This window comes from Ictalurus punctatus, chromosome 8 (assembly GCF_001660625.3).
Source record: "Ictalurus punctatus breed USDA103 chromosome 8, Coco_2.0, whole genome shotgun sequence".
Classification (NCBI taxonomy): Eukaryota; Metazoa; Chordata; class Actinopteri; order Siluriformes; family Ictaluridae; genus Ictalurus; species Ictalurus punctatus.
Window position 1 is genome coordinate 29,831,403 of NC_030423.2, and position 13,114 is coordinate 29,844,516.

The 13,114-nt window shown below is 37.4% G+C and overlaps 1 protein-coding gene across 5 annotated transcripts in view; it reads left to right on the forward strand.

Annotated features, from left to right (window-relative positions):
* The window catches only part of gria2b (glutamate receptor, ionotropic, AMPA 2b), a 53,341-nt gene extending 46,336 nt beyond the window's left edge, over positions 1 to 7,005 (forward strand). For 2 of the 5 annotated variants that reach the window (XM_053682308.1, XM_017473407.3), the window contains exons 15-16: positions 1,418 to 1,552; positions 3,795 to 7,005. In XM_053682308.1, coding sequence (XP_053538283.1) covers positions 1,418 to 1,552; positions 3,795 to 3,959 — 300 coding nt within the window. In that variant the 3' untranslated portion in view covers positions 3,960 to 7,005. Of the gene's footprint in view, positions 1 to 1,417; positions 1,668 to 3,794 lie in introns of all 5 variants that reach the window. The other 3 variants (XM_053682309.1, XM_017473408.3, XM_053682310.1) reach the window with 2 other exon arrangements.
* The last annotated feature ends 6,109 nt before the right edge of the window (positions 7,006 to 13,114 follow it).

Below are 13,114 nucleotides of genomic sequence, written 5' to 3' on the forward strand. Positions count from 1 at the left end.
TAAGATGCATAAAGGATGACCTCTGACCTGTCTCATTCCGTCCCCCGTCCCGTCCCCCCGACACACACAAACACACACCACACACACTGTGTATCTGTGTGTCACGTATGCCGTAAACGTCTAACTGTCTTAATCCAATCCGTTTCCTGTCTTGTGCATTCCTTTATATGGTCCTGTAGCTTTAATTAATAACGAATTCATGACGATCATGCCATAGCGCCGTGTACTGCATTGGCCCCTGCTACATTCCTGTACATTCATGCTACACGCTAATTTACTCGAGCCTTTTGCATGTTAAAACTCAAGACAAACCAGTACCACATCAGCCTGATGAGCGATTAGCCAATCGAGTCACGTGATTTAGCACTCAGACGTCAAAGGCTTCAGTAAATCGTATCTCATTCCGGGTTACTGATCTTCATCGACCTCATCACTTCAGATTATGTGTAGTTCATTCTTTTAGAAGTCATCCCGAACTGTGCATTTGTATCCACACAGGAGCCGCAGATGACATTTATTTACGAGCATACATACACATCGACATATCCACACGCTGACACGTTGATAGTGTGTATAATAAATGCAGAGCTTGGAGAAATCTCCGGGAAACAGAACGTTTCAGATGGACATCAGGCTGTGTGTGCGATGATATGGAAACCTTAACAAAGATAACAGTTTGCTGCATGTCTTGCTATACGACAGTTTTGTTATATGATAGTTGCTATGGTTACAAATCTGACGCCGCTGTCGAGAACTGAGTAGAGAGTCACGAAGAAAAGTCAAGTGGAAAACTTTTAGAAAGCTATGAGCTCCTAAACATCCAAAGAACCAGTAATGAAAAGTTTTCTCCTAAGATAGCTCAACAAATGCAAGAAGAAGCACAGAGAATTTTAAGTAAAATTCATTAATTACCATGGTAACAGGAAACTAGAACAGGAAACTGACCGTATAAGGAAATTGGTGAAACTAAAGGGACTAAAGGATGGAGGATTGTGGAAGACGAACAGGGTCAGAATCTGGGCAGATGTGATACACCTACAAATAGCCGTGTAATTATTTATATTAATATTATAATGATGTAATTGATGTTATAAAACGTTTGCAGATTAAAATTTGTGATTAAGACGTCCTTGCCTTTGTTAATGGGACATTTTTTTGTATACAAGATATCAAATTTCATTACCGTTTGAATATACGTCAACGTTAAACCTACGCCCTTACTAGAACGTCCATCTGAAACATCCTGTCTCTCAGCAACACCAGATTTACATTCTCTTCAACCTCATTTATTATTAACCTACATTTATTTTTCTCTGGATTGTGCTTTGTATTGATGGATCTATTGGTTGCTGTGTATTGTGAGTGCTTGCGCCACCCTTTCTGGATTCTTACGTCTGTTTTGTGTACGTTCTTCCAGGAGAAGACGAGTGCGCTCAGCCTGAGCAACGTGGCCGGTGTGTTCTACATCCTGGTGGGCGGTTTGGGCCTGGCCATGCTGGTGGCTCTGGTCGAGTTCTGTTACAAGTCGCGCGCCGAGGCCAAGCGCATGAAGGTGGCAAAGAGTGCACAGAATATTAATCCCACTTCCTCGCAGAATTCTCAGAATTTTGCCACTTATAAGGAAGGGTACAACGTATATGGGATCGAAAGTGTAAAAATTTAAGGGGGTAGGATACGCGTCCGTCGAATCTGTGATATTTCTTCTCCCCTCCCCCAACCCCACCCCCACCCCGAGTGCACGCTTTCCATATACCCCATTTCCCCTCAGTGTGCTAGTGAATGAGGAGATTTTGGACGAAGGTGGAGCGTATGTAATGTAATCCAGTAATGTCTTATTTTCCCTCCCGAGCCTCATTACGTCACCCGTAATGAGTGGAACATTAAACACTTTCCTTCCTCCATCTTTTGTTGGTTTTGTGTGTGACTGTTCAGTTGTTCCTCTTCATCATCACCATCATCATCATCATCAAAATTGTTATTACCCTGTTTTCACACTAGCAAGCAACAAAACGACAAGCGATGTTCATTTCCTATGAACGTATTTATTTAATTACACTATAAGGTCATCTGTCACACCCGTATGTGGTTCTTCTCCACAAAGTTGGAAGCACACAATTGTATAATATGTCTTTGTATGCTGTAGCATTACAGCTTCCCTTCCCTTCAAGACATGGTGTGTTAAGGTTGGAGTAGAAGAACTCGTGTGCCCTGACCTCGACCCCACTGAACACCTTTGGGATGAACTGGTACCGGAACTTTTGTTCCTACCTGTGATAAGTTCCTGCAGAAATGGAAGAAAAACATATAAGCATGGATACATCTCATCCTACCATACACGACCTCTCATTAAATGTGTATGTAGACGTCGCATAGTACAATACAGCTTGGAAGGAAGCAGCAGAGGTTGTCGCTGACTCTGGTGAGTGTATGTAGCTAGTACAGTTAGCACGCTTTGCTAATCCAATGGAGCTAATACAGAAAGTCGTGACGTAAATCCAATCATCGATTTCCACACCCATTGGTGTGTTGTTTAGTTTGTCTTTAACTAGTTAGCTTTAGAAGCGATACAGCGATACATACTGTAGCTACTACCGTTTCTCATTGGAACTCAAAAAAATTGCGAACAGGCCACGCCCACAAGAGACAAGCTACAAGCGATACGAGGGACTTGTTGGTCACTAGCTAGTGTGACACAGGGTTATCATAATGCTGTGAGTGTTATTAATGTGATTAACTGATCAGTGTGTATTTACAGTAACGTCAGTGATGATGTTTTATTTGTTTGTGTGTCCATTCTGAATGTTCTTCTACAGTACTTCACATTGTATCTAGTTTACATCAACATCTCCACTAGGGGTGTAACGATTTAACTGTATGACGGTATACCATGATAATGGAGTCTTAAATAGTTTGATCGATTACGTATACAGTTACATACGCGCCCCAGAATGTAGCGAGTCGCCCAGTACATTTTCTGACATAGCTAAGTCACATCATCTTATATTTAAAGTGTAAAATGTACAATAATATGCTAATTATGTAAGGAATAAACACGGTACGCGTTGTAGATAATGTCTTTAAGGACTTTAAAATGACTAAAAATGGGCCAAGGGCTGATGAAAAAAGCCAAGATCTATGAATATACATAAATATGCAAATTTGAAACCTGAAGTAGCTAGTACGCTAGCTTCACATGCGCAAATTCTCACCGATTTATCTGACACCCGTCAAACCTGTCCATTATAATATTCTGTTACCATGACAACCATGATGTGTTCATGCTAGTTTGCTAGATTAGCGCATAGCTTGCGTGAGTGAAGTGCAGTTTTCCAAGATGGCGGCGCCCACAAATCACCCTACAGCACTCAGCTATACAGTAAAGATGTGTTAGTGTTTAAAGATGACAGGAAGTGTCACTGCGTCCTAAGCTAGACCAGGAAGTCACACAAAAGATGTTAGGTGAGATAGAATTTTAGTACTAAACAACACAAGTTAAAGACATAAACATCTTGAGATTTCGGCCGATCGACCTTATTTTGGCATTGGGGGATTTCATTAATAAATTATTATTTTATTGTCTTATTGGAAAACTAGAAATGGTCCATAATATTGCCGTGACAATGACGCTATTATCCAAAATTCATGATATTTTGATGATATATATTAATGGACAGTTATGAATGTCATATCGTTCCACCCCTAGTCTCCATGAAAAGGTACAAACAGTCTATGTATAGATGTTCCTAAATCTCACTACTATATGTGTGTGTGTGTGTGTGTGTGTGTGTTTCCAGGTGACCTTTTCGGATGCGATGAGGAATAAGGCGAGGTTATCTGTCACTGGGAGCACAGGGGAGAACGGCCGTGTCATGAGTCCCGAGTTCCCTAAAGGCGTCCACCCTGTGCCCTACGTAGGGCCCGACGTTGGCATGAACGTCAGCTTAACCGACCTTTCATGAGGGAAACCCCCCCCGCCGAGTGCCTTAAAATGGTTTATCCCTTCCTTTTTCTCTCTCCTTCAGTCTATTTCTCACTCTCTCTCTCTCTCTCTCTCTCTCTCTCCCTCTCTCTCTGTATTTATATCCCGGATGAGAGACAGAGACCATGTTTTAATAGTGAAAAAACATTTGTGCCGCACACATACACCTATCACAGTGACATCTTTGCCTCTATAAAACACGCCTAAAGAGGTGATGATGTCACTTCCCCTGATCACGGATGGGTTTTTCTGACGAGCGTGAAATTAGCATCTTGTGTGTTTCGTCTGGGCGTGTGCCGATAATCATTTATACGATGAGCGATATTATTGCGTTATGACATTTCTGTCACATTCCCTAGATAGGCAGCCTTTCTAGGCGGGTTGAATTAGATATAATTCTTCAATAATCAATCATCGATTGTTTTTTTGTTTGTTTTTTTTTTATAAATTATAAAATTGTGATAACATAGGACCCAAATGAAAAATGTTGCGATATGAATTAAAAAACGTGAATATCAGCACACGCCTGGTTTGTCGTCCATGTTGGCTCAAGCACACTACGTTCTTTTAATAATAAAACAAACAAAAAAATATATACAATAAAACATTTTCTATGTATTTTCACATAAAAATGCTTTTAAATAAATCTGCTTACATACCGGTTGCGTGTTTAACAACTTATACATCTTAATCTCCGTCTACTTTTTCGAGCTCGGCTCTTAGTTCCATCCTTTTTAAAAATGCCAAATCTATTGCTTACGTAATTTATTAGTCGTATAATATTAACATTTCGGTGTTTATATGGAGATATCTAGCAATGCTTGACTTTTTGCAATCGGTTTTGATAGTGGTGCCGCAGATCTGTTTACGTTAATCTGAATCTTACTCTTAATTTCATGTTTTTCCGTATTTTCATCAATAATCAGGGTAGCAGATATGTTATCTTACGTTATGTTATATGTTAAAAAAATAAATAAAAAAATGAAGAAAAAAGTTATGTTTACAATATGAATGCAAGAAAAAGGAAAACAGTTAGTACCTTAATGTATTATTGCCTAATGTTTTGCTGTGAATTCAGTAGATGTATTACACATCGACACGCTCGTCTGTTTCAAATGCCAAATAAGTGAGTGTGCCAAATTTATTCCTGAATATAGTCGGAATATAATCTGTCCTCGTTGTGAATGTAGTCAATACATTCTCTACGTTTCTGTAACTCTGTACTGTTTGATGGCCTACGCAGTGATTCAACTATTATAACAGTTTATTTCTCTTTTAATCATGTTGTTTCGTTCTTGATTGATTCACACCAACCGAATGATCCCAAGCCCCGTCCACACTTCAGTCCACTCAGGAAAGGTACAAACCAATTGGGCGTAAAACTGAAACATAAACAACAATAAATTACTTGAATAAACAGAGAAAAGCAGAATGAGAGGGAGAATTAAGGCAGAGTACACTATTACATTATCTGGCGACTGCATTCTTATTGGTTGCACTGGCATTGTGGATGGGAACTGTGATATGATTGGCTACAGTGACATGAGGGTGAAAACTGTGGTCTGATTGGTTACAGAGCTATTTTTTGGATTTTGGGTGTGAACAATAAAAAATAAACAAAACAAAAAGTGGCAGTTGGGGTGGAAACTGTGTTCTGATTGGTTACAGTGGATTTTGGGTGTGAACTGTGTTCTGATTGGTTACAGTGGATTTTGGGTGTGAACTGTGTTCTGATTGGTTACAGTGGATTTTGGGTGTGAACTGTGTTCTGATTGGTTACAGTGGATTTTGGGTGTGAACTGTGTTCTGATTGGTTACAGTGGATTTTGGGTGTGAACTGTGGTATGATTGGTTACAGTGGATTTTGGGTGTGAACTGTTTTCTGATTGGTTACAGTGGATTTTGGGTGTGAACTGTGTTCTGATTGGTTACAGTGGATTTTGGGTGTGAACTGTGGTATGATTGGTTACAGTGGATTTTGGGTGTGAACTGTTTTCTGATTGGTTACAGTGGATTTTGGGTGTGAACTGTGTTCTGATTGGTTACAGTGGATTTTGGGTGTGAACTGTGGTATGATTGGTTACAGTGGCAATAGCGTGGAAACTGTGTTCTGATTGGCTGCAGTGGCAGTAATGGCAATAACTGTGGTCTGATTAGTTCCAGTTCTATTCAGGGCATGAACTGTAGTCTGATTGGTTACAGAGATATTTTGGGTGGGAACAGTGGTCTGACTGGTTAGGGTGGTGTTGGGGGCAGGAATATGATTGAATGGGTTGCAGTGGCATTGGGGCAGGAACTATGATCTGATTGGTTATAGTGAATATTAGGCGATGAATGGTGGTTGTATTGGTGTTGTGGGTGGGAACTGTGGTCTGATTGGTTACAGTATCATTAAGGGGCGTGAACTGCAGTCTAAGTATTTGCAGTGGCGTTATGATTGGGAACTGTGATCTGATTGGCTACAGAGACATTTTGAGCAGGAACTGTGGTCATACTGACTAGCACCAGTTGGAGGGCCAAGAAAAAAGGCGGGGCTTAGGATTGGTCAGTTGCATGTTACAACATCACATAAAATGAGAATCCTTTACTTTTCATTACCCCTTTACTTTTATTTTTGCAACATATACATGCTTATGTTAAAGAGTAGAAGTATTTACATTTACAGTAGGCCTGTTTTGATCTTCGATTTGACCTAATAATAATAATAATAACATAATATAATATTAATAATGATGATCTGTAACCCTCAGCTTATATATCTTATATATGCCTAAATACGAAATATTAATATAAGTCCATAATAAGAACACAATCTATAGGAACGTGACAAACATTTGCACAATATATGGTTAACGTTTTTTTTTTTTCCCCCCGTGAATTTTGAGTAACTCTTCCTATTCAATCATTTTTACTTTTCTCATTATAAAAGAAAATGTTTTCATTTTTTTTTTCTTTACTTTGTAAATGAATGTGTGCTGACTTGTTTATTTTTTTGGAACTCTTTCTGAATAAAAATGTGACTAATATTGCTGCTTGATTCATTCGTATCTGTCGAGTGTTCGAAGAAGTGATAAACACTGCAGCTACATTACTGAAAAAAAGTGAAGCACGCCAGACAAAAATCGAATAGACACCAATTCATTTGAAAACTTCAAACACGAGTTTGCTAGATGTTTAATATGTTCTGAACGAGGTTTTGTCTGCAATCAGCAGGCCGGTGGAAAACTTCACCGCCTCTTTATGCGGCCAGTTTTATCCTACACTAACGTGTCTTTTTGGATAAATGGGTTCTTTTTGCCTTCTAATCTCCATTTTATGAGGATGAAGCGAGGTTTCTGTGATGTTAGCTGCAATGTGCTTTGGCATATTCAGGTCAGTCCCGCTGTTCTCTCGACTCGGCTCTCGCTTTAATCACCGCACCGGTTTACTCGCTGTCCTGGGACTTCGCAGCACGGCGGCCATGTTTTTCACACACCGCACTTGGCTCGGTTTGGCTCGACCACCCGCCTGCCTTCCGACACTTTTCCGCCGTTGTTTCATCTCTCATTCTGCTGGCACCGAATGTAAAATGCTCCGTGAATGCTCCGTGCAGAAATAACCTGCTTCTGGGAAAAGTAAAATCTAGCCAGAAGGATTGTGTAATTTAGTTCGTACCTTAGTGCCAGTCGTGTAAGAGATTTTAAGTACGAGTAAATGGAAGCTAACATGGTGTTAATTCATTTCTAGCCATGTTTTAGAGGATTGGGATTTTGAAGATGGAACAGCATATTTACACACGGCACAAAAGTCATGAAAAATGCATAATAGAAAAGATCTGAAACATCCCCTGCAAAAAAAAAAAAAAAAAAAAAAAAAAATCTTCTGGTCCTCATGAGCTATAAATGAATTCTACTTAGGTTTCACATTTCATATTGGGTCTTAAAGCTTCTACACATAAACGTCTTTTTGACACATAATTACAACATAGCACATCATTTCATCTCTAATTTCAACTTAGCTACAAATCCTATTTACACAATAACACTAGTTGTGTGATTCGACCATCAGGGTGCCATTTCTATTGCACTGATTTGACCAGTGGTGAAAATGCTATTTAGGGTCAGTAGCTTGCTAGGTTGGTTAGCTAGCTAGCTCATGTTAATTGATATATGTTGCTAGTTATATACAGTAGTTATCTATCAAGCAAAACACCCCTTACAGATTATCCTGAACGTTACGAGTACCTTCAACTCATGTTCCTCAAACCGTTCCTGAACATCGCCCAGAGCATCACACTGCCTCCACCAGCTCGCCTTCTTCCCATAATGCATCCTGATGCCAGCTCTTCCCCACACACACCCGGCCTCCACGTGACGTAAAAGAAAACGTGACTCATCAGACCAGGCCACCTTCTTCCATTACCCCATGGTCCAGTCCTGATGCCCATGTAGGAGCTTTCGGAGGTGTACAGGGGGTCGGCATGGGCGCTCTGACCGCTCTGCAGCTACGCAGCTCCATACACAGCAAGCTGTGATGCTCTGTGTGTTCTGACTCCTCTCTATCAGAACCAGTGTTCATTTTTTCAGCAGTTTGTGCTGCAGTAGATCGTCTGTGGGATCGGACCAGACGGGAGAGACTTTGCTCCTCACACACATCACTGAGCCTCGGGCAAACACGACCCTGTCTCCGGTTCACCGCTTCTCCTTCACTGGACCGCTTTTGGTAGGTACTAACCCCTGCACACCGGGAACACCCCTAATATATCCCACCCCTTGACAGGAGCCATTGTATTCACCTCACCTGTCAGCGGGTTTAATGTCATGGTCATTGGTTGTAAATTCAAGTACTGTAACGAGAGTACATATACAGTAGTTTGTTACTTTCCATCCCTGGATTTGACCTTTAAGGTAAAGAAAAACAAAACAAAACAAAACAATCACACACAAATAAAAACATTTTAACCACAGGTAAACATTCTCTGTGCATGTTTCAGACAAATCACTTACAAACTGAATAACCTACAAAATCTACAGCATGGACCCACCGTAACCCAAATTCTGCACCACAAGATAAGCTCTAAATGATTTTATAACAATAAAAACGCTATAGATAAATAAACATCGTAAATAATAAAGATAAATAAAGATCAGAGACCATGCACAGTGTTAGCCGGTGTCAGTGGTCTGAGCTGCTCATTTCCTGTCTGTCCTGATATATTCCTTTTTATTTTTATTTTCTAATTTGTTTTCTTTCCACGCAGAGTGTTTATATAGGCGTAATTATCTGCAGTTCAGGTGGGAGAGGAGCGACACGACATCAATATCCTGTAATTAACAGAAAACAGGAAGTGAGGATAATCTTACAGGAGCACAGGGAGGAATGCAAGTGTGACATTCATTAACACTACAGAGGAGACTCGCTTCAACACACACACACACACACACACACACGAATCTATACGACGGACTTCCTGACCTCATTTAAACTCCTAAGAGTGTGTGAGTGTGATTTTGTCCATAAACAGCCAACCAAGAAAAGATTTTCATACGTTTATTATTTAAAGCCGTAATTAAAAGCATTGTATGTAAGAAATAAAACACCGTGTGTGTGCGCAGTGCTGTTATAGTAAAATAATCAACAACAGAGTATTTATCAAAGAAACACATCATACTGTTTATCCTTTTACTGAGTAACTCATCAGAAGCTTCTTCACACCGACACGTCACTTGTTTGACACTTAAATGACTCGGTTCTAGGAAAATCTCAAACTTTGCTTTATTTATTTAATGACGTGTTAAATTTAGATCCGTGTCACACTTGTGTTTTGTTTAGGCGTCACTGTAGGACATTTAATATCGCAGAGTTCCAGTCAGAGAGGACAGTTTCGCTTTGTTTTCCCTTTAATTTTGATTTACCTTTGCAGTGCACATAATTAAACATTGATTATTAGAGGTGTGTGAAGGGGCGGAGCTGGAAACACCGTAAAAACGCCTAAAATCATATTTTACTTATTGGTAAAAAAAAAAAAAAAAAAAAAGAAAGAAAGAAAGGAACAAATAACTTGCTGAAAGGTGTTAGAAAGGGCCAGGATTAAAAACAGCTTAGAAAATGTTATCATTGGTTATAGATAGAAAATTATTATTTTTTAAAAATAATAATAAATAAATATAAATACATAAATGAATAAATAAATAGCTGAGTGATGTGTAAGAGGGGTTTAGACTGAATCCGGTCTTGTAACATTATTTTATTCAGTGCTAATTGGTTGATTGATTGAATGATTGATTAAATTCAATCAACAGAAGAGGGGTGGGGCTAAAACTGAAAAGCTTATGGATTCATTGGTTAGAATAAACAAATAAATAAATAGTGGAGGGATTGTAACTGTCTGTAAATGATTCTGTTCATTGGATAAATGAATAGATGAATGAATAATTGCGTAAACAATGCTAGCTGAGAGCACCCAAGCATGAACAGCATGAAGCCAGGGCTAAATGATATTCTAAAATAAATCTAGTTGAATACGTTTTGTTGGAAACATCAGAACTGACACACGGAGCGGATTTCCTTCTCCGGAGCGGAAAGCCTGACATGATGTGTTTCATCAGGCAGATGTGGAAAAGGATTCATTTCGGCTTTTTCTGATGTATACTTATACATCCTCAACATCTGCTAAACACTTTACCACATCAGAGCTCCTGCTGAACATATACAGTGTGCATAGTGTACATAAAGCTATATACAGGTCCACAGTGTACATACTCGAAATAAAGCTATATACAGGTCCACAGTGTACATACTCGAAATAAAGGTATATACAGGTCCACAGTGTACATACTCGAAATAAAGGTATATACAGGTCCACAGTGTACATACTCGAAATAAAGGTATATACAGGTCCACAGTCTACATACTCGAAATAAAGCTATATACAGGTCCACAGTGTACATACTCGAAATAAAGCTATATACAGGTCCACAGTGTACATACTCGAAATAAAGCTATATACAGGTCCACAGTCTACATACTCGAAATAAAGCTATATACTATATATAAAGGTTTACAGTGTAAATAATCTAAATGAAGGTATATAAATGTAAATACTGTGTATAAAGGTATATAAATGTAAATACTGTGTATAAAGGTATGTAAATGTAAATACTGTATATAAAGGTATATAAAGGTAAATACTGTATATAAGGTATATAAATGTAAATACTGTATATAAGGTATATAAATGTAAATACTGTGTATAAAGGTATGTAAATGTAAATACTGTATATAAAGGTATATAAAGGTAAATACTGTATATAAGGTATATAAATGTAAATACTGTATATAAAGGTATATAAATGTAAATACTGTGTATAAAGGTATGTAAATGTAAATACTGTATATAAAGGTATATAAATGTAAATACTGTATATAAGGTATATAAATGTAAATACTGTGTATAAAGGTATGTAAATGTAAATACTGTATATAAATGTATATAAAGGTAAATACTGTATATAAGGTATATAAATGTAAATACTGTATATAAAGGTATATAAATGTAAATAGTGTATATAAATGTATATAAAGGTAAATACTGTAGGCTATATAGTCTGTCTCTGGTGTTATTTTTGGGGTCATTGTAGCTGCTGTGAATTTTAATATTAATTTGAATTGTTGGAAGATTAGGCATCAGGTGCTTACATACACATGATAAACAACACATCAGTCCTGAGGTACAGGCTGTTGCTGTTGAGGAGGTTAATACATCTGCTTACAGACTTTACATTCCTGGTTTGATGTTTACATTAATTCTAACCATCTTTAAATAACTCAGCACTTACAAGGCTGTCCTCTCTTTTTCAGGAGTCTGTGAGAAAGACAGAAAGGGATGCTATTGTGAACAGAGGCGATGGGGAATAAAATAGCACCCGAGATGTGTTGTCATGGAAACAACATCGGTGATGCGCGGGGGAACAGCGCGGCTCTCAGGAAAGTGCGACTTGGCAAAGATGCTCTCTGTCATTTTGTCATTCACACTCCGCGCTCACAGACCATCAGCACATTTTCAGCACGGTTGCGTAATAAACCTGTTTGGTGGAGAAAAAAAAGCGAGGAAGTGATCATTAAAGGACAAGTTCAACTCAGCAGCGCAGCATCACAAAGAGTGTTGCCATAGCAACCACTTCTACTGTTAGTCAGCGTATGTAAAAGAGATTTCACGATCATGTGACTGTGTGTAACATAACAATAATAATAATAATAATAATAATAATAATAATAATAATAATAATAATAATAATAATAATAATAAATATTTTTTTAAATAATAACAACAACAACAACAACAATAATAATATTAATAATAATAATAATAATAATAATAATAATAATAATAATAATAATAATAATAATTATTATTATTATTATTATTATTATTATACTGCATTTAAATGATTTAGTATTCACCACTAAATGGAATAACTCCACCATTAATAATATAATATACGATAATATAATATAGCTTTATTTATAGAGCACTTTTCATACACATGTTAGCTCAAAATGTACAAGGTGTACAGTCAAACTGTAAAATACATAAATAAATAAATAAATAAATAAATAAATAAATAATGTGATAAAAGTACATTTACTTTTTAAAGGTTTAATATAACATAAAACTATCTGAGGAACATGTGGAAGCATAATTGTAGAAATTGAAGAAACAGTGCCTGAAATATGACAGGTTCTGTGGAGAACTCCTTTATTTATTTCTAGAAAGAAGCAAAATTATCTGCCAAAAGTATCATACAATTAAAATGATTAGATTTGTTTAAAAGGTCTATTCATAAGTTTAATAGTCAGATAACTTGTCTATGAGATTAATCAGAAATACTGTGTGTGTATATATTTATATATATATATATATTGATGATTTATGTATATATTTGACTATTTACTTCTAGATATTTCTGGATGCTCCTGCTAGACTCCTGGGAAAGTAAGTGGGTTAAGGGTTAATTATTAACATGAACAAATTACAAATACATTTATTTATTTATTTATTTATTTATTTATTTATTTATTTATTTATTGGTATCATTATGATTTTTTTTGGAGCAGCATATTGTTTCCCCCCACTTCCTTTAACCATGTTTACAT